Source organism: Pelophylax lessonae (assembly GCF_965119305.1).
Source record: "Pelophylax lessonae genome assembly, chromosome: 13".
NCBI classification, from domain to species: Eukaryota; Metazoa; Chordata; class Amphibia; order Anura; family Ranidae; genus Pelophylax; species Pelophylax lessonae.
Window position 1 is genome coordinate 366,830 of NC_138780.1, and position 21,784 is coordinate 388,613.

General features: G+C 46.2%; 1 protein-coding gene across 1 annotated transcript in view; it reads left to right on the plus strand.

Moving 5' to 3' along the window:
• ARHGAP30 (Rho GTPase activating protein 30) overlaps window positions 1-16,211 on the plus strand; it is a 38,659-nt gene extending 22,448 nt beyond the window's left edge. Inside the window, exons 9-12 of the mRNA XM_082275532.1 lie at window positions 1,433-1,510; window positions 3,234-3,749; window positions 7,419-7,633; window positions 13,678-16,211. Coding sequence (XP_082131658.1) covers window positions 1,433-1,510; window positions 3,234-3,749; window positions 7,419-7,633; window positions 13,678-16,179 — 3,311 coding nt within the window. The 3' untranslated portion in view covers window positions 16,180-16,211. The remainder of the gene's footprint in view (window positions 1-1,432; window positions 1,511-3,233; window positions 3,750-7,418; window positions 7,634-13,677) is intronic.
• The last annotated feature ends 5,573 nt before the right edge of the window (window positions 16,212-21,784 follow it).

The window sequence follows — 21,784 nt, forward strand, 5'->3', positions numbered from 1 at the left end:
GCTATCCCACGGGCCTGGACCCCTGTGTCACCAAACCTAACACCTATACCGCCAGCCTGGACCCCTGTGTCATCAAACCTAATGCCCACCCCACCAGCTTGGACCCCTGTGAGTGACCCTTGTGGCACTATCCCAATTACATCCTATACTTTTCCCAGTACAATGAACACATGTTCTATTATTCCTAACACCTATCCTACCAGCCCAGACTCCTTTGGCACCTTCCCTAACATCTACACCAGCTCCCCTACCTTTTCCAGTGCTCTTAACACCTGTTTAATCAACCCTAAGGTCTATCCCACCAGCCCAGACCCTGTGGCAATACTTTTAATGTGTAACCCACCTTCTACACCATTCCCAATACCCTGTGCCCCTGTGCCACCATCCAGCAGCCTAAAGTCCCCACCACACCAACCTAAATATATCTTCTACAAGTCCAGGCTCCTGTGCCACCAACCTATACACCATTCTCAGGACCCTGGACACCTGTCCCACCACACCAACCTAAATATATCTTCTACAAGTCCAGGCTCCTGTGCCACCAACCTATACACCATTCTCAGTACCCTGGACACCTGTCCCACCACACCAACCTAAACATATCTTCCAAAGGTCCAGGCTCCTGTGCCACCAACCTATACACCATTCTCAGGACTCTAAATACCTGTCCCACCATACCAACCTAAACATATCTTCTACAAGTCCAGGATCCTGTGCCACCAACCTATACACCATTCTCAGGACCCTAAACACCTGTCCTACCAATCCCATCCCACCAGCCTGGACTCCCCACTACACCAACCTAAACACATATCCCCCCAGCCAGGACCCCTGCTCCACCAATTCTAATAGCCCAGAAGCCTTGCCTGACCACGCAATCACTCATACAGACTCCTGGTACACCAATCCTAACATCTCTACAAACTAACCAATCACTGTTAACCTTCTACAAAGATTGAATACTGTAGCACCCTCTTGAGGACCCTCTGCAAAATTTGGATACTTTAGAGCCCTCCAGAGGACCCTCCTCAAAGTTTGGATGCTACAGCTCCTCCTGTGGACTCTTTACAAAGTTCGGCTACTGCAGGGTCCTCCTGTGGACCCTCTTTAGAGATTTGGATACTGAAGCACCCTCTTGTGGACCCACTACAACCTTGGATACCACAGGGCCCCTGAGGACCCGCTACAAAGTTTGATGCCTACAGCACCGACCATTGGATACTGTAGATCCCCTTTCCCCCATAGACCCTCTACAATGTTTGGATACTGCAGTGCCCTCTTGTGGACTCTCAGTAACACTTCTGCTCATCAGTAAACAGATTAGTGCTGCAAGCTGGTAACTGGTATTATTAATAGAGGGTCTCCTACACTAACAGGTGGTTTTCAGATCCTGTCATTGGTTGCTCTATAAAATGTAAAATGTTTCTTCTAGATGAAAAGTCGGATAAAATGAACCTGCGGCCAGCAAAAAGCATGGATTCGCTCAGCTCCGTCCCGTACACGGCAGATGGTGAGTAAAGGAAGAAATGTAGCAGCTATAGTAGGGGTCTGGTGGGATAAGTTTTCAAAAATCCTTCAGAAACTCCAGCATGGAGATTGCCCCCACAATCCTCTGCTCGTTTCCCACCCCCCCCTCCCCCTAGTGTCCATTTCCTACTCCAACATGGCGTCCCCTCTAAATGGCCATGACCTGTGAAGAGAGATGTGTGCACAGAGGAGATCCCACAGGGAATGGACCGTCTTTTCTTTTCTTTTAGATAAGCTTGATGAAATAATCAGAGTATGCTCATTACATTCTCGGCCTATGGTTCCTCCTTTGCAGCAATAGTTGTGCCTTACTTCTCCCAATACAAGTCTAGGTGGTCAACCTGCCTTAAACAACGCACTCCCTGTGTGACTGATATAATATCTCAGCTGTAAATGAATACATTAGTAGTATATCTCATGCTAAACTCCTGAATCACTCCCGCTCTTCTCCACATCACATGGCCTAACTGTTCTGTATGCCAATAACAGAACTAGGAGGGCTGAAGGTCATTGTTTCCCAAGACAAATATGAAGGCTGCCATTGTGGACCTCGTCCTGTAAAACGCTGGTCGTCTGGCTGTAATGCCGACCCTCTGACTTTTATGTCAGGACAGTAGGAAAGATCCAAGATAAAAGGCAGATGAGGAAAGTGGAAAGACTGTGCTGGACCTGTAGGGTTATCTCACTGGTAACGGTATTGGTTCCGGGGCCGGCAGATTCTACCCCAGAGGACCTCCGCTGTCTCCTCGGCTTGTACTGTAATGTAACAAGAAATGAAATTGATTTATTTGTCAAATACCTCTTAGCAGTGGTGTGGCGCTTCAATTTCATTTCTCGTTACATTACACTAGATCAGCGGTCTCCAAACGTACTAAGCAAAGGGCAGTTTACTCTCCTTCAGGCTTTAGGGGGGTCAGACTGTGACCAATGGGAGTACAGAATGTCCTGGCATCCAGTGGGAGTAAACAATGCACTGTTTTGGTGTCAGTTGGAGTTGAAGGACTAGTGCCCCATCATTGGTGTCAGTGGGAGGAATAGTGCCCCATCATTGGTGTCAGTGGGAGGAATAGTGCCCCATCATTGGTGTCAGTGGGAGGAATAGTGCCCCATCATTGGTGTCAGTGGGAGGAATAGTGGCCCATCGTTGGTATCAACAGAAGGAATTATTCTCCACTGTTGGTCTCTATTGACACCAATGACTCCATTGACTCCAACAGTAGAGAATAATTCCTTCCATTGACACCAACAGTGGAGAACACTGAAGACCCTAGAAAAACAGTATCCTGAGTACAGGGGATCGTGTCTAGGGGCCTGACCTGAGCGGGGCCACCCCGGTGTAGGATAGTCAGAGGAAAGGTGTCAGTGTGTCAAGTGAAAGGGGATGCTAGGAGAGTGTCCCGAAGATAATCTAGTTCATCAAGTCATCTGAATAGAGACGTAATCCAAATTCACCTAATGGCAGGGTGAAACAGCCGCCTGGCTGCATCGTCAGAAGTAGGAGTCCTCCGCATTGTGAATAGTTAATTTGGAATATCCCATTATTCCCTTCTCCCATCCCAAATTCAAATAAAACACCAATAACAACTACATACCCCTGGACTGATAACCCAGGGGGAACTGAAGGTGCAGAATCCAGCAGTCCTCAAGGGGGCAGTGCTACATTTACTTATTCTTTCATTGAATGCTTCTTCTTCTTCTCCTCACAGCTAATGATTTGGAGCAGCGAGGCCTAACAAGAAGGTTGGGCAAACATCAAGTTCCTTTTAGACGAGAAAGCCTTGAGGCCGCGTCCAAAAAGGACGATGCTGGTTATGAATTTTCAGATGGAGGTGAGCAGGCTCAGCCAGGGGAAACCACTGACGGAGACTTTGAGGAAGAAGGCCAGGCAAAATCAGAACCAACAACACCAAAACCAGGAAGAGCTTCCATGGTGACAACTCCACAGGGCCGATCACCCAAGACCAATCGGAACCGAGCTGAGAAATGTGTGGGAGTGCACATTTCCGGACCCTTCTCCGTAACACTGCCCTTCCACATAACATCCAACCTTTCTCGGCTGACCAGAGGGATGGAGTGCCCAAGTCTCAGCTACACCGCCCTGCACAGGAGCTCCGAGAGGCTCTTCTCCCAAGAAGGAAACCTCTTCATGGGCAGCAGTGACACTGACAAAGTCAGACTCACTATGGTGTCTCACATTGACAAGGAGAACAGCGAGCCAATAGGTGACCGTCACTTCTCCAATACCCTATTAATACAGGCTCAGCTATGTTTTTAAAGATGTCTCCTCAGTAACTCCCTTGCAGGTTTAGTGGTTGGGTTTGAGGGGTAAGGTAGGGGAAGGGAACAGGTTAGGTCTAAGGGATAAGGTAAACAGGTGGATAAGGTTAGGGTAAAGGGTTAAGGTAAGGGAGGCATACGGTTAGGTTTGAGGGATAAGGTTAGGTTTGAGGGTTCAGGTAAGGGGAGGGATAAGGTTAGATTTGAGGGATAAGGTTAGGTTTGGGGGTAAAGGTAAGAGGAGGGATAAGGTTAGATTTGAGGGATAAGGTTAGGTTTGAGGGTTCAGGTAAGGGAGGCATAAGGTTAGGTTTGAGGGTTCAGGTAAGGGGAGGGATAAGGTTAGGTTTGAGGGATAAGGTTAGGTTTGAGGGTTCAGGTAAGGGGAGGGATAAGGTTAGGTTTGAGGGATAAGGTTAGGTTTGGGGGTAAAGGTAAGAGGAGGGATAAGGTTAGGTTTGGGGGTAAATGTAAGAGGAGGGTTAGTGGTTAGGTTTGAGGGGTAAGGGAAGGGAACAGGTTAGGTCTAAAAGATAAGGTAAACGGACGGATAAGGTTAGGGTAAAGGATTAGGGTAAAGGGGGGATAAGGTTAGAGTTGGGGATTAAGGTAACGGCAGGGATAAATTTGGGTTTGAGGGTTAGTTTTAGGGTATAGGGGGAGGGATAAGGTTAGGTTTGAGGAGTAAGGTAAAGAGACGGATACATTTAGGTTTGAGGAATAAAATAAGAGGGGGGATTGGGTTAGGTTTGGGGGTTAAGGTAAAGGGAGGGATAAGGTTGGGGTTTTAGGGTTAGGGCAAGGGGAAAGATAAGATTAGGTTTGAGGTATAAAGTTGGGTTTGAGGGTTCAGGTAAGGGGAGGGATAAGGTTAGGTTTGGGGGTTAAGGTAAGGAGAGAGATAAGGCTAAGTTTAAGGGGTAGGGTAAGGGGAGAGATAAGGTTGGGTTTGGGAGTTAAGGTAAGGTAAGGGGAGGGATAAGGTTAGGTTTGGGGGTAAAGGTAAGAGGAGGGAAAAGGTTAGGTTTGAGAGTTTAAGGTAAAGGGAGGGAAAAGGTTAGGTTTCAGGGTTAAGGTAAAGGGAGGGAAAAGGTTAGGTTTGGGGGTTTAAGGTAAAGGGAGGGAAAAGGTTAGGTTTGGGGGTTAAGGTAAGGGGAGAGATAGGGCTAAGTTTGAGGGGTAGGGTAAGGGGAGGGATAAAGTTAGGTTTGGAGGTTAAGGTAAGGTAAGGGGAGGGATAAGGTTAGGTTAAGGGGTTAAGGGAAGGTAAGGGATAAGGTTAGGTTTGAGGGGTAAGGTAAGGAGAGGCATAAGGTAAGGTTTGAGGGTTAAGGTAAGGAGAGGGATAAGGTTAGGCTTGGGGGTTAAGGTAAGGTAAGAGGAGGGATAAGGTAAGGTTTGAGGGTTCAGGTAAGAGGAGGGTTAAGGTTAGGTTTGAGGGTTAAGGTAAGGGGAGGGATAAGGTTAGGTTTGGGGGTTAAGGTAAGGGGAGGGATAAGGTTAGGTTTGAGGGTTAAGGTAAAGGGAGGGAAAATGTTAGGTTTGGGGGTTAAGGTAAAGGGAGGGAAAATGTTAGGTTTGGGGGTTAAGGTAAGGGGAGAGATAAGGCTAAGTTTGAGGGGTAGTGTAACGGGAGGGATAAGGTTAGGTTTGGGGGTTAATGTAAGGTAAGGGAAGGTATAAGGTTAGGTTAAGGGGTTAAGGGAAGGTAAGGGATAAGGTTAGGTTTGAGGGGTAAGGTAAGGAGAGGCATAAGGTAAGGTTTGAGGGTTAAGGTAAGGAGAGGGATAAGGTTAGGCTTGGGGGTTAAGGTAAGGTAAGAGGAGGGATAAGGTAAGGTTTGAGGGTTCAGGTAAGAGGAGGGTTAAGGTTAGGTTTGAGGGTTAAGGTAAGGGGAGGGATAAGGTTAGGTTTGGGGGTTAAGGTAAGGGGAGGGATAAGGTTAGGTTTGAGGGTTAAGGTAAAGGGAGGGAAAATGTTAGGTTTGGGGGTTAAGGTAAAGGGAGGGAAAATGTTAGGTTTGGGGGTTAAGGTAAGGGGAGAGATAAGGCTAAGTTTGAGGGGTAGTGTAACGGGAGGGATAAGGTTAGGTTTGGGGGTTAATGTAAGGTAAGGGAAGGTATAAGGTTAGGTTAAGGGATTAAGGGAAGGTAAGGGATAAGGTTAGGTTTGAGGGGTAAGGTAAGGAGAGGCATAAGGTAAGGTTTGAGGGTTAAGGTAAGGAGAGGGATAAGGTAAGGTTTGAGGGTTAAGGTAAGGAGAGGCATAAGGTAAGGTTTGAGGGTTAAGGTAAGGAGAGGGATAAGGTTAGGCTTGGGGGTTAAGGTAAGGTAAGAGGAGGGATAAGGTAAGGTTTGAGGGTTCAGGTAAGAGGAGGGTTAAGGTTAGGTTTGAGGGTTAAGGTAAGGGGAGGGATAAGGTTAGGTTTGGGGGTTAAGGTAAGGGGAGGGATAAGGTTAGGTTAGGGGGGTAAAGTAAGGGGAGGGATAAGGTTAGGTTTAGGAGGTTAAGGTAAGGCGAGGGATAAGATTGGGTTTGGGGTTTAAGGTAAGGTAAAGGGAAAGGATAAGGTTAGGTTTGAGGGTTAAGGTAAGGAGGTGATAAGGTTAGGTTTGAGGGGTAAAGTAAGGGAGGGATAAGGTTAGGTTTGGAGGTTAGGGTAAGGGGAGGGATAAGGTTAGGTTTGGGGGTTAGGTAAGGTAAGGAAAGGGGAGGAATAAGGTTAGATTTGGGGGTTAAGGTAAGGGAGAAATAGGGTTTGGTTTGAGGGTTAAGGTAAGGTAATAGGAGGGATAAGGTTAAGTTTGGGGGTTAAGGTAAGGGGAGGGATAAGGTTAGGGTTGGGGGTAAGGTTAGGGGTAGGATAAGGTTAGGGTTGGGGGTAAGGTTAGGGTTGGGGGTAAGGTTAAGGGTAGGATAAGGGTTAGGGGTAAGGTTAGGGATAGGATAAGGTTAGGGTTGGGGATAAGGTAAGGGGAGGGATAAGGTTAGGTTTGGGGGTAAGGTTAGGGATAGGATAAGGTTAGGTTTGGGGGTTAGGTGTAGGATAAGGTAGGTGTAGGGTTACGGGTAGGATAAGGGTTAGGTTTGGGGGTAAGGTTAGGGGTAGGATAAGGGTTAGGGTTAGGTGTAGGGTTAGGGGTAGGATAAGGGTTAGGTTTGGGGGTAAGGTTAGGGGTAGGATAAGGTTAGGTTAGGGTTAAGGTAAGGGGAGGGATAAGGTTAGGGTTGGGGGTAAGGTTAGGGGTAGGATAAGGGTTAGGGTGAGGTGTAGGGTTAGGGGTAGGATAAGGGTTAGGGTGAGGTGTAGGGTTAGGGGTAGGATAAGGGTTAGGTTTGGGGGTAAGGTTAGGGGTAGGATAAGGTTAGGTTAGGGTTAAGGTAAGGGGAGGGATAAGGTTAGGGTTGGGGGTAAGGTTAGGGGTAGGATAAGGTTAGGGTTGGGGGTAAGGTTAGGGGTAGGATAAGGGTTAGGGTGAGGTGTAGGGTTAGGGGTAGGATAAGGGTTAGGGTGAGGTGTAAGGTTAGGGGTAGGATAAGGGTTAGGTTTTGGGGTTAGGGAAGAAGTTGAAGAAAGAATAATGATGATGGAACTTTCACTGTTTCCTGTGCAGAATCCACAATTAATGAAGAGAGCGAGCAGAAAACAGAGACACATCGAATCTCACTGGAGGTCCAAGACTCCTTCTCCTTCCTGGACAGCCAAGACACAAATGTTGATGAGACAAGATCTGTGAGTAAAGCTACGGAGGAGAACCCCACAGAGCGATTAGCGGAATACTCTGCGGACAGCGAAATGCTCCAATATGACCTGCGACACGACGTTCAGGCAAGTATTGGCCATACCCAGAAGAAGTGCTAGCTCTGCTGTTCAGACCACGAGGGGAGGGATAAGGTTAGGTTTAAGGGATAAGGGGAAGGATAAGGTTAGGTTTTGGGGATAAGGGGAGGGATAAGGTTAGGTTTCGGGGGTTAAGGTTAGGTTTGAGGGATAAGGGGAGGGATAAGGTTAGGTTTGAGGGATAAGGGGAGGGATAAGGTTAGGTTTCGGGGGTTAAGGTTAGGGGAGGGATAAGGTTAGGTTTCGGGGGTTAAGGTTAGGTTTGAGGGATAAGGGGAGGGATAAGGTTAGGTTTCGGGGGTTAAGGTTAGGTTTGAGGGATAAGGGGAGGGATAAGGTTAGGTTTCGGGGGTTAAGGTTAGGGGAGGGATAAGGTTAGGTTTCGGGGGTTAAGGTTAGGGGAGGGATAAGGTTAGGTTTCGGGGGTTAAGGTTAGGTTTGAGGGATAAGGGGAGGGATAAGGTTAGGTTTGGGGGTAAGGTAAGGGGAGGGATAAGGTTAGGTTTCGGGGGTTAAGGTTAGGTTTGAGGGATAAGGGGAGGGATAAGGTTAGGTTTGGGGGTAAGGTAAGGGGAGGGATAAGGTTAGGTTTCGGGGGTTAAGGTTAGGGGAGGGATAAGGTTAGGTTTCGGGGGTTAAGGTTAGGTTTGAGGGATAAGGGGAGGGATAAGGTTAGGTTTGAGGGATAAGGGGAGGGATAAGGTTAGGTTTCGGGGGTTAAGGTTAGGGGAGGGATAAGGTTAGGTTTCGGGGGTTACGGTTAGGTTTGAGGGATAAGGGGAGGGATAAGGTTAGGTTTCGGGGGTTAAGGTTAGGTTTGAGGGATAAGGGGAGGGATAAGGTTAGGTTTGGGGGTTAAGGTTAGGTTTGAGGGATAAGGGGAAGGATAAGGTTAGGTTTCGGGGTTAAGGTTAGGTTTGAGGGATAAGGGGAAGGATAAGGTTAGGTTTCGGGGGTTAAGGTTAGGTTTGAGGGATAAGGGGAGGGATAAGGTTAGGTTTCGGGGGTTAAGGTTAGGTTTGAGGGATAAGGGGAGGGATAAGGTTAGGTTTCGGGGGTTAAGGTTAGGTTTGAGGGATAAGGGGAGGGATAAGGTTAGGTTTTGGGGGTTAAGGTTAGGTTTGAGGGATAAGGGGAGGGATAAGGTTAGGTTTGGGGGTTAAGGTTAGGTTTGAGGGATAAGGGGAGGAATAAGGTTAGGTTTGGGGGTTAAGGTTAGGGGAGGGATAAGGTTAGGTTTCGGGGGTTAAGGTTAGGTTTGAGGGATAAGGGGAGGGATAAGGTTAGGTTTCGGGGGTTAAGGTTAGGTTTGAGGGATAAGGGGAGGGATAAGGTTAGGTTTCGGGGGTTAAGGTTAGGTTTGAGGGATAAGGGGAGGGATAAGGTTAGGTTTGAGGGATAAGGGGAGGGATAAGGTTAGGTTTCGGGGGTTAAGGTTAGGGGAGGGATAAGGTTAGGTTTCGGGGGTTAAGGTTAGGGGAGGGATAAGGTTAGGTTTCGGGGGTTAAGGTTAGGTTTGAGGGATAAGGGGAGGGATAAGGTTAGGTTTCGGGGGTTAAGGTTAGGTTTGAGGGATAAGGGGAGGGATAAGGTTAGGTTTGAGGGATAAGGGGAGGGATAAGGTTAGGTTTCGGGGGTTAAGGTTAGGTTTGAGGGATAAGGGGAGGGATAAGGTTAGGTTTCGGGGGTTAAGGTTAGGTTTGAGGGATAAGGGGAGGGATAAGGTTAGGTTTGAGGGATAAGGGGAGGGATAAGGTTAGGTTTCGGGGGTTAAGGTTAGGTTTGAGGGATAAGGGGAGGGATAAGGTTAGGTTTGAGGGATAAGGGGAGGGATAAGGTTAGGTTTGAGGGATAAGGGGAGGGATAAGGTTAGGTTTGAGGGATAAGGGGAGGGATAAGGTTAGGTTTCGGGGGTTAAGGTTAGGGGAGGGATAAGGTTAGGTTTCGGGGGTTAAGGTTAGGTTTGAGGGATAAGGGGAGGGATAAGGTTAGGTTTCGGGGGTTAAGGTTAGGGGAGGGATAAGGTTAGGTTTCGGGGGTTAAGGTTAGGTTTGAGGGATAAGGGGAGGGATAAGGTTAGGTTTCGGGGGTTAAGGTTAGGTTTGAGGGATAAGGGGAGGGATAAGGTTAGGTTTGAGGGATAAGGGGAGGGATAAGGTTAGGTTTCGGGGGTTAAGGTTAGGGGAGGGATAAGGTTAGGTTTCGGGGGTTAAGGTTAGGTTTGAGGGATAAGGGGAGGGATAAGGTTAGGTTTCGGGGGTTAAGGTTAGGTTTGAGGGATAAGGGGAGGGATAAGGTTAGGTTTGGGGGTAAGGTAAGGGGAGGGATAAGGTTAGGTTTGAGGGATAAGGGGAGGGATAAGGTTAGGTTTGAGGGATAAGGGGAGGGATAAGGTTAGGTTTGAGGGATAAGGGGAGGGATAAGGTTAGGTTTGAGGGATAAGGGGAGGGATAAGGTTAGGTTTCGGGGGTTAAGGTTAGGGGAGGGATAAGGTTAGGTTTCAGGGGTTAAGGTTAGGTTTGAGGGATAAGGGGAGGGATAAGGTTAGGTTTGGGGGTAAGGTAAGGGGAGGGATAAGGTTAGGTTTGGGGGTTAAGGTTAGGTTTGAGGGATAAGGGGAGGGATGAGGTTAGGTTTGGGGGTAAGGTAAGGGGAGGGATAAGGTTAGGTTTCGGGGGTTAAGGTTAGGTTTGAGGGATAAGGGGAGGGATAAGGTTAGGTTTCGGGGGTTAAGGTTAGGTTTCAGGGATAAGGGGAGGGATAAGGTTAGGTTTCGGGGGTAAGGTAAGGGGAGGGATAAGGTTAGGTTTCGGGGGTTAAGGTTAGGTTTGAGGGATAAGGGGAGGGATAAGGTTAGGTTTGGGGGTAAGGTAAGGGGAGGGATAAGGTTAGGTTTCGGGGGTTAAGGTTAGGTTTGAGGGATAAGGGGAGGGATAAGGTTAGGTTTGGGGGTAAGGTAAGGGGAGGGATAAGGTTAGGTTTGGGGGTAAGGTAAGGGGAGGGATAAGGACCCTGAGCCCTGTTCTAGGCCACGTCTAGGAATATTTCCCTCCTGGCAGATCTCCCTGCATCTCAGAGCCAGCCAGGGACTGTTCTATACAGAATAAATAAGTATCACCTTTGAAATTTCCATGTTACCAAAGTCTCTCTACACTATGGGAGAGATTTCCTGAAACTGGAGAGTGCAAAACCTGCAACTCTGCATGGCAGCCAATCAGCTTCTAACTTCAGCTTCTTCAATGAAACTTTGACAAAAAACCTAGAAGCTGATTGGTTTCTATGGAGCGGGGCACCAGGTTCTCCAGTATTAGTAAATCAATGCCTATGTGTCTATCAATTGTATCTATATGTATGGATCACAAAGACCTGGACTTGTGACATGACATTTCCTGTAGAGAGCCCACCCCCATTTCTACCGCCTTTCCCCGCTGGACCGGCATATGTAAAGAGATGCCCCTGCCATACACCTAACCTGACTGTGTCCTTACCAACATGTAATAGAGTGCTGGGCTAAGATGGTGGTGCCTGTGGAGATATACTGTAAGTTCAATCAATATATAGGAATGGGTAGTTTAATAAGAATAATATATTTCCTAAACGTGAATTATTATCAGTGCCTAATCATGGGATCTGAGTTGTCAGGGGGGTCATCTATCTCTCACATGTTCTTTCCAATGGCGGGTTAAATCATTTCAGGAACTCAAGATTGGGTTTGGATTACACAACCACAATTTTTTTCATTATCTCCAACTCCATCACACTATCCATACTCAGTTCCATTACCAACCTCCATTCCCTGTACCTGGTGGAGGTGATTATGGGTTCAGATCCTAAAAAGCTGAATTCCACATTTTTTAGCTATCTCCTATTGCTGGCTGCTACTAACTTGGCTCACCAATTAAAATCATGGTGGGTGGCGGATGCTGGGGAGCTGGAGGATGAAGACTGGGATGAGGTTTTGGAGACCTGTAAATGAGTGTCTCCCAGGCATTCTGACTGTCTCACTCACCTGTACATTTTAAATAGGTCCTACCTAACGCCTATCCATTTATCTAAAAATTGGCCAAATTACAATCCAGCATGCCCCAGATGTGGTGAGACCAGTGGCACCTTTTACCATTTAATGTGGTCTTGCCCTGTTATCGAAGGGTACTGACACAAGGCGTCAAATTCCTACAAGACCAAATAGGCTTTCACTAACCCTCTGCCCTAAGTAATGCTTACTGGGCCTTCTCCCCACCTCGGAGGAGGATAAACAACTTCATATTCTTCTACAAGAAACACTCTTCATGGCCGGAATGTTAACTGCGAGGTTCGACTCAGGGAGTCACCTTCGATCGTACAGCATTGGATTGCGGCCATTAACAATAAGTTACCCTATAAAAAAAGTCCTAACAAAAAAGGGAGATTAGCTGGCGCTCTGGTCCAGTGTAATGCGGTCAGTGTGAGGATGTATCAGGTGCTCAATAATACAATAAGATGCTAGAAAACAATGAAGTTACCTATAAAGCAATAGCAGGAACTAAGTAAGTCCATAAGGTTGATTAACCATGGAGATGGGGGGTGAAGTGAATCTGCACAAAGGGCCGGTGTAACGTGAGAATTACCTACCCCGTGAGAAAAACCTACCCTCGTCACTTCCTGCCAGAAACAGCTGAGCAGCGCAGTAGTGCGCATGCTCACAGCCCCGGATACGTAATGGAACAGCTGAGGATCAGACTAGTGCGCATGCGCACTAGGATGAAATGATCACGGTGTCCGTGAATAAAACCTACCCACGCGGCGGTAACATTAAAACAGCTGTAATATGAGTCATCTCCGCTCCTGTCCCTGACACTTCCCTGATCTTGGCAAGTAAATATAAAAGCGGCTCTGGGCTCCGTGATTTGTCTTTTCATACATCCGTCGCCGCTTTTAGATTTACTAGCCAAGATGAGGGAAGTGAGCGGGACAGGAGTGGAGATGACTCGTATTGCAGCACAGCTGTTTTAATGTAACCGCCGCGTTACACACACTGCCGTGCAACCGGAAGTGACGAGGGTAGGTTTTTCTCACGGGTAGGTAATTCTCACGGAACACCGCACAGGAAGTCAGTCTGTGGACAATAGAAAAGAAAGAACGGGCGAAGCGCCTCTAAGTGCAGTATTTTTATTAAAATCTAGGCACATAAAAACATGGCAACTCACAAGAATTAGGGATGTAATCAGCTCGATGCGAAGTCAAACGGTGAGGTGTACATAGCGCTACTGCCCAGAGGGAGGAAGAGATGGTACAATCCTTTCCGATAAGCACAGTGTTCCTAGACATTTTCTAGAATTTCATAATAAATCTACTGAGGGATTACGAGTTTGGATTATTGAGGCCATATCCAATAAATTGCCAGAGGCCCAACGTTTTTCTAGAGCGCGAAACTTTTTGGATTTTTTCTTTGAACACATTAAAACCGCATGGCCTAAACGAGGAACTTGAAATTAGTACCATCTTATAAATATATGTCTTTATGCCATTTTTACACATAGGCCTTTTATACATTTCAATATATATTTAATATATTCTTTAATTTTTAAATATTGAAATATTTTTATCATCCAAAATATAGATATAACATGATTTTGAGTAACTATTTTATTATATATATATATATATATATATATATATATATATATATATATATAGACATATACATATAGTTATATTTGATATGCCCTTTTTTTTATCATTCCGCGGGATCACTTCGCCCGTTCTTTCTCTTATAAAAAAAGTCCTATACATTCATAGAGGGTGCCCGAATAAGTACCATAAGATACGAGATAGATGCTTAGAGAATACCTCTACATGTGTAGTGGATAAATAAACCACTCTGTAAACGTCTAACTTATGGGTACAGGGGCAGAAATCTTCCATAGTAGAAGCAGTATGTCATAGAGAAGAGATAATGGGATTCAGATAGATCACTATATATATATGTGAACACGCCATCTTTTCCCGGGAGGATGGGCTAAATCTAATATATATCCTTTCTTGTCGTTCAGATGGAGGAGTTTTCTGTGGAGCCACCCCAGGATGATCCCTGTACAGAAGATGAGTCGGATCAGATGTACTTCACTCCGGCAGGCTGCTTGGACCGTGTGGACCCATTAAGTACCTGGCATGACAGCTTAGAAGATGTTTATCTAAGTGCTTACGATGACCTGAGCCCCTTATCCAAGAAATCGAATGATCTTCATGAGCTGGAGGAAGAGAACCCTGAGCATGGAGAGAAGGATCAAACCAAAAGGCCCAAAGAGAAGAAAATAATGGAGGAGAAGACGTCTGATGGATTTCCCGACACAACCAAGGATGGAAAGGAAGAAGCTCTGTGTGAATCTCAAAAGCCTATTAGTCAGCCAGACAGGGTCGATGGATCAAACAATATCCAGAGAGATCAGGAAAATCAGTGTCGTCCACAATGTAATCTATCAGATGGAGCAACATCAGAGGCCATCTGTTCTGTTGAAGAATCTGGCTACTGTACAGAGAGAGATTACATAGGTTGTGACCATCCAGGCAAGGAGACAGCGGAGAGCTCCAGTTCTGGAGATGTAACTCCTGGCATTAATCTGGAGGACAAAGATAGTGTGGAGGAGAAGAGCCAGGAGAAAATCTCTGTCCCTCTCAATCTACAAGATGGGGCCATTGGCAGAAAGGATGATATGCTGGAGTTAGAAGCAATGTTATTAGATTTATGTTCTCCAGATTTATCTATCCCTAAATATTACGACACGGACATTCCATTGGTGGTTGAGTTTAATAATAAAGACTTGGATTGCCCAGAACAGCAGGAGCCTGATCCCTACAGCCAGGAAGTGCTACAGATTAATCGACCAACCGTAATGAACCTGGATCTGGCAGATGTACGGGATCCTCAATATCATGTCATAGATGTCCCTCTGGTACAGGATCCTCCATATCATGACGGAGATGTCCCTCTGGTACAGGATCCTCCATATCATGACGGAGATGTCCCTCTGGTACAGGATCCTCCATATCATGACGGAGATGTCCCTCTGGTACAGGATCCTCCATATCATGACGGAGATGTCCCTCTGGTACAGGATACTCCATATCATGACGGAGATGTCCCTCTGGTACAGGATCCTCCATATCATGACGGAGATGTCCTTCTGGTACAGGATCCTCCAAATTATGACGGAGATGTCCCTCTGGTACCGGATCCTCCATATCATGACGGAGATGTCCCTCTTGTACCGGAGTTTACATTAAAGAACTTAGTCTCTTCTAAGCATCATGACAAAGATAACATTTTACTAGAGGAAAACATGGAATCCCACTCTGAGACAGTCCGGCTTGGCTTGGAATGTGCTGAAGATTTGAATATTGCAGAGGATAATATGGCCCCGAAGACTACTGAGAATAGGGAAGAACCTCTGTGCTGTCTATCAGACAACCCCGTACATGATAATCCTCTTCCAACAGCTGATAATACAATAAACATGATAGAAAATATTTGTTCACCAGAAATTCTCTCTTTGCCGATGTCTCCTGAGACAGCTGAAGATCAATATCAGGAAAATGAAGGTGGTCCTCGGGAAGCAGACAGATCCATTATTGGGAGCCAATTGCAGGACAGTGAAAGCTCACAATGTGACCTTGGCTCACCCCATGAGATGATACAGAAAGATGGTTTATCTGATAAAGTATCTATACCCGTCCATGTTGATAATCCAGAATTAAGTACTCCCCACCTTGAGTCAAGTGAATCCCAACTACTGAACAGTCAAACCTCTTCTTACAAAGAGCAGCAACCATCAAACTCCACCAAGTCTCCAGTCAGATCAAAAAGCTCAGGATCTTCCAGCATGAACCCAGATGGAAGTGTCACCATGACACTGACTTTCACCCCAAATAAGGTGCAGCAAGTCAAATCTGTGCCAGTGGTGCCACCAAAACCCCAGTATGCCAAGCTGCCCCCAGCTCTTAAGAGTAAATTACATGCTGGTTCCTTATTATCCACTACCAGAGATACACCGAAAACCCAAAAACCAGACAAAGCTGTTGGCTCAGAGCCTGCAGAATCGGGAAGTGACTGCGCCCCAAAAAGAAGATCCAGCTGGAGGAACGCCACCAGTGTGTCCTTTGATACAGCAATGGCTCTAGCCAAAGATCGCCAGCAGTCCCAAAACCCAGTTAGGCGCATGCAAACCTATTGCATTGGAGATTCTTATGATGTTATAGACTCTAAAATGGAAAACTCATCCAACTTTCCCAAATTTACCATAAAGGCAGCCAGCAGCAGAACACACAGACCCCTAAGCTGTACGTCTTCTACCGAGACCGAACTTAGAGGAAATAACTTCCTACAAGAAAATCAGAATACACTGTCCATACACGGAGCCCAATCTCCGTTCCATCAGGAAGTCTACACCAAGGAACTTCCTCAGAGGAACCGCCTTAGCATGCCAAGGATAGGCCAACAGTCCACCGACGATGTCCACATACATACAGCTTGTCATCAACGCCGGTCCCTGCTCTGAATATCATGTGACTGCTCCCATCCAATGAGACATGTTCTTGTAATGAGAGGGTCGTGTTGTATAAATGGTGACGGAGCCTGGGACTTCTTTAATAATTCTCCTTTTTATTTTACTACCCTGGACTGTATATAAGTTCCATCATTCTATATTTTACCCATAAATGTACATTCTGTAAAGGAACGTCCCCGTCACACTATGGAATACCATGCAGAACACATGTATGGATGAGCATGGCTCATGGAACAATCTGGAAGTGGGTGGAGCCTGAGCACAGAACGCCAACTATCCATTATAAGGTCAGAAAATAATGGAATGTCAATGTATGTAAATCTGACGATCTGTACAATAATAAACGTGTGGAGACACCAGTCTGTTCGATCCTTGTCTGTACATGAGAGGGGTGATATTTATACACCTTGTACCCCATATGTGTATACTATATATAGAGTCCTCAGTCTGTCCGATCCTTGTCTGTACATGAGAGGACCCCTATCCAACGTATGGAGGGGTGATATATATACACCTTGTACCCTATATGTGTATACTATATATAGAGTCCTCAGTCTGTCCGAGTCTTGTCTGTACATGAGAGGACCCCTATCCAACGTATGGAGGGGGGATATATATATACCTTGTACCCTATATGTGTATACTATATATAGAGTCCTCAGTCTGTCCAAGTCTTGTCTGTACATGAGAGGACCCCTATCCAACGTATGGAGGGAGGATATATACACCTTGTACCCTATATGTGTATACTATATATAGAGTCCTCAGTCTGTCCGAGCCTTGCCTGTACATGAGAGGACCCCTATCCAACGTATGGAGGGGTGATATATATACACCTTGTACCCTATATGTGTATACTATATATAGAGTCCTCAGTCTGTCCGAGCCTTGTCTGTACATGAGAGGACCCCTATCCAACGTTTACAGGGCGCAGATCTGGCAGACAGATTATTGTGCGGGGCTGGGGATGACCCAGCGGTCATGGTGCATGTGGGCACTAATGACAAAGTAAAAGGAAGGTGGAGGATCCTAAAGAACGATTTCAGGGACTTAGGGGATAGATTGAGGAATAGGACCTCCAAGGTGATTTTCTCTGAAATACTGCCGGTACCTCGAGCCACACAGGAGAGGCAGAAGGAGATTAGGGAACTTAACAAGTGGCTGAGGAACTGGTGTAGGAAGGAGGGGTTTGGGTTCCTGGAGAACTGGGCTGACTTCTCAGTCGGCTACCGGCTCTTTAGTAAGGATGGGCTGCACCTTAATGGGGACGGTACAGCTCTTTTGGGGAGAAAGAGGGCCACCAAGTTGGAGGGGCTTTTAAACTAGGAGACGGGGGGGAGGGATCAGAAGTAGAATTAGTCAGGAGGGAGCAAAGGACTGAAGGCAGTTGTAGGGTCAGAAGCGACAGTAGGTCCACAACGTCAATTGGCAGGTCTGTGCGGGAAAACCTCAGACCAAACAGGAATAAACATAACCGCCATTAACTTCCACAAAACTAAGAGGGGTATATGCTAATGCCAGGAGCCTAGCTAATAAAATGGATGAGTTGGAAATATTAGTACATGAGGAGGACATAGACCTTGTGGGAATAACGGAGACTTGGTTCGACCCCTCACATGACTGGCTGGCAAATATCCAAGGGTATTCGGTGTACCGGAAGGAAAGAGGGGGAGGGGTATGTCTCTACGTCAAGAACAATATAAAGGTGATAGAGAGGAGTGACACTACGGATGGGATGAGCATGGATTAGAATCTGTGTGGGTAGAACTCCATAGGGAAGGAGAAAAGGGAAAAGTAATTGTGGGGGTTTGCTATAGGCCACCTAAACAAGGGGAGGAGGTAGAGCTGGAATTTTTAGCACTGTTGGGTAAAGTGGCAAAACTAGGATCAGTCATCATATTGGGGGACTTCAATTATCCCGACATTGACTGGGATGAGGGGACTACACACTCACAGAAGACCCGTCTATTCACGGAAACCTTACAGGATAATTACATGTCACATTTGGTGGATTCTCCTACTAGAGGAAATGCAGTCCTGGATATATTGATCACTAATGACCCAGACCTAATCTCGGAGGTAGGAGTCCAGGACAACCTGGGCTCTAGCGATCACAGGATGATCACATTTAGTGTAAAAAACAATATAACAAGGCAAGTGGGGAACATAAGAACCCTAAACTTCAGAAGGGCAAACTTTCCCAAATTGTACTCATTGATGGAAAGGGTAAACTGGGACCAAACCCTGGGATCACTGACCACAGAGGAGAAATGGGAATGCTTTAGGAACATATTAAACAAAGGCATCTTGCAGTGCATTCCTATGGGAAATAAATTTAGAAGAGACAAAGCCAAACCTGGCTGGCTAAACCGTAACGTTAAAAAACTTATTAGAAAAAAATGGCCTTCAAGAAATATAAATCAGAGGGCACAGTATCGGCTTTCCAGCAATACAAGGAGGCAAATAAGAAAAGTAAACACGAAATCAAGATGGCTAAAATCAACTTTGAGAGACAAATAGTGGAGGATAGTAAAAAAAAACCCAAAGAAATTCTTTAAATATATCAACAGCAAAAAAACTAGGGCAGAGCATATTGCACACATAATTAACAATGATGGGAGGATGGTTACAGAGGACACTGAAAAAGCAACCGTGCTGAACGCTTTTTTCTCCTCAGTCTTTACACAGGAAAAGGAGGGGTACACTGACCATGACTGTATGGGGTACACTGACCATGACTGTATGGGGTACACTGACCATGACTGTATGGGGTACACTGACCATGACTGTATGGGGTACACTGACCATTACTGTATGGGGGTACACTGACCATGACTGTATGGGGTACACTGACCATGACTGTATGGGGTACACTGACCATGACTGTATGGAGTACACTGACCATGACTGTATGGGGTACACTGACCATGACTGTATGGGGTACACTGACCATGACTGTATGTGGGGTACACTGACCATGACTGTATGGGGTACACTGACCATGACTGTATGGAGTACACTGACCATGACTGTATGTGGGGTACACTGACCATGACTGTATGGGGTACACTGACCATGACTGTATCGGGTACACTGACCATGACTGTATGGAGTACACTGACCATGACTGTATGGAGTACACTGACCATGACTGTATGAGGTACACTGACCATGACTGTATGTGGGGTACACTGACCATGACTGTATGGGGTACACTGACCATGACTGTATGGAGTACACTGACCATGACTGTATGGGGTACACTGACCATGACTGTATGGGGTACACTGACCATGACTGTATGGAGTACACTGACCATGACTGTATGGAGTACACTGACCATGACTGTATGGGGTACACTGACCATGACTGTATGTGGGGTACACTGACCATGACTGTATGGGGTACACTGACCATGACTGTATGGAGTACACTGACCATGACTGTATGGGGTACACTGACCATGACTGTATGGAGTACACTGACCATGACTGTATGGTTAGTAGTAATACACAGGACTTGCCACTATGGCTAACAGAGGGTGAAATCAGGGTATTCGGTGTACCGGAAGGAAAGAGGGGGAGGGGTATGTCTCTACGTCAAGAACAATATAAAGGTGATAGAGAGGAGTGACATTACGGAAGGGATGAGTATGGAGTTAGAATCTGTGTGGGTTGAACTCCATAGGGAAGGAGAAAAGGGAAAAGTAATTGTGGGGGTTTGCTATAGGCCACCTAAACAAGGGGAGGAGGTAGAGCTGGAATTTATATCACTGTTGGGTAAAGTGGCAAAGCTAGGATCAGTCATCATATTGGGGGACTTCAATTACCCCGACATTGACTGGGAAGAGGGGACTGCACACTCACAGAAGGCCCGTCTATTCACGGAAACCTTACAGGACAACTACATGTCACAGCTGGTGGATTCTCCTACTAGAGAAAACGCAGTCCTGGATCTATTGATCACTAATGACCCAGACCTAATCTCGGAGGTAGGAGTCCAGGACAACCTGGGCTCTAGCGATCACAGGATGATCACATTTAGTGTAAATAACAATATAACAAGGCAAGTGGGGAACATAAGAACCCTAAACTTCAGAAGGGCAAACTTTCCCAAATTGTACTCATTGATGGAAAGGGTAAACTGGGACCAAACCCTGGGACCACTGACCACAGAGGATAAATGGGAATGCTTTAGGAACATATTAAACAAAGGCATCTCGCAGTGCATTCCTATGGGAAATAAATTTAGAAGAGACAAAGCCAAACCTGGCTGGCTAAACCGTAGCGTTAAAAAACTTATTAGGGGAAAAAAATGGCCTTCAAGAAATATAAATCAGAGGGCACAGTATCAGCTTTCCAGCAATACAAGGAGGCAAATAAGAAAAGTAAACACGAAATCAAGATGGCTAAAATAGACTTTGAGAGACAAATAGAGGAGGATAGTAAAAAAAAAACCAAAGAAATTCTTTAAATATATCAACAGCAAAAAAACTAGGGCAGAGCATATTGCACACATAATTACCGATGATGGGAGGATGGTTACAGAGGACACTGAAAAAGCAACCGTGCTGAACGCTTTTTTCTCCTCAGTCTTTACACAGGAAAAGGAGGGGTACACTGACCATGACTGTATGGTGTACACCGACCATGACTGTATGGGGTACACTGACCATGACTGTATGGGGTACACTGACCATGACTGTATGGGGTACACTGACCATGACTGTATGGAGTACACTGACCATGACTGTATGGGGTACACTGACCATGACTGTATGGAGTACACTGACCATGACTGTATGGGGTACACTGACCATGACTGTATGGGGTACACTGACCATGACTGTATCGGGTACACTGACCATGACTGTATGGAGTACACTGACCATGACTGTATGGGGTACACTGACCATGACTGTATGGGGTACACTGACCATGACTGTATGGAGTACACTGACCATGACTGTATGTGGGGTACACTGACCATGACTGTATGGGGTACACTGACCATGACTGTATCGGGTACACTGACCATGACTGTATGGGGTACACTGACCATGACTGTATGGAGTACACTGACCATGACTGTATGGAGTACACTGACCATGACTGTATGGAGTACACTGACCATGACTGTATGGGGTACACTGACCATGACTGTATGTGGGGTACACTGACCATGACTGTATGGAGTACACTGACCATGACTGTATGGGGTACACTGACCATGACTGTATGTGGGGTACACTGACCATGACTGTATGGGGTACACTGACCATGACTGTATGGGGTACACTGACCATGACTGTATGGAGTACACTGACCATGACTGTATGGAGTACACTGACCATGACTGTATGGGGTACACTGACCATTACTGTATGTGGGGTACACTGACCATGACTGTATGGAGTACACTGACCATGACTGTATGGAGTACACTGACCATGACTGTATGGGGTACACTGACCATGACTGTATGGGGTACACTGACCATGACTGTATGGTTAGTAGTAATACACAGGATTTGCCACTATGGCTAACAGAGGGTGAAATCAGGGAAAGGCTGGATAAACTTAACACAAACAAATCAC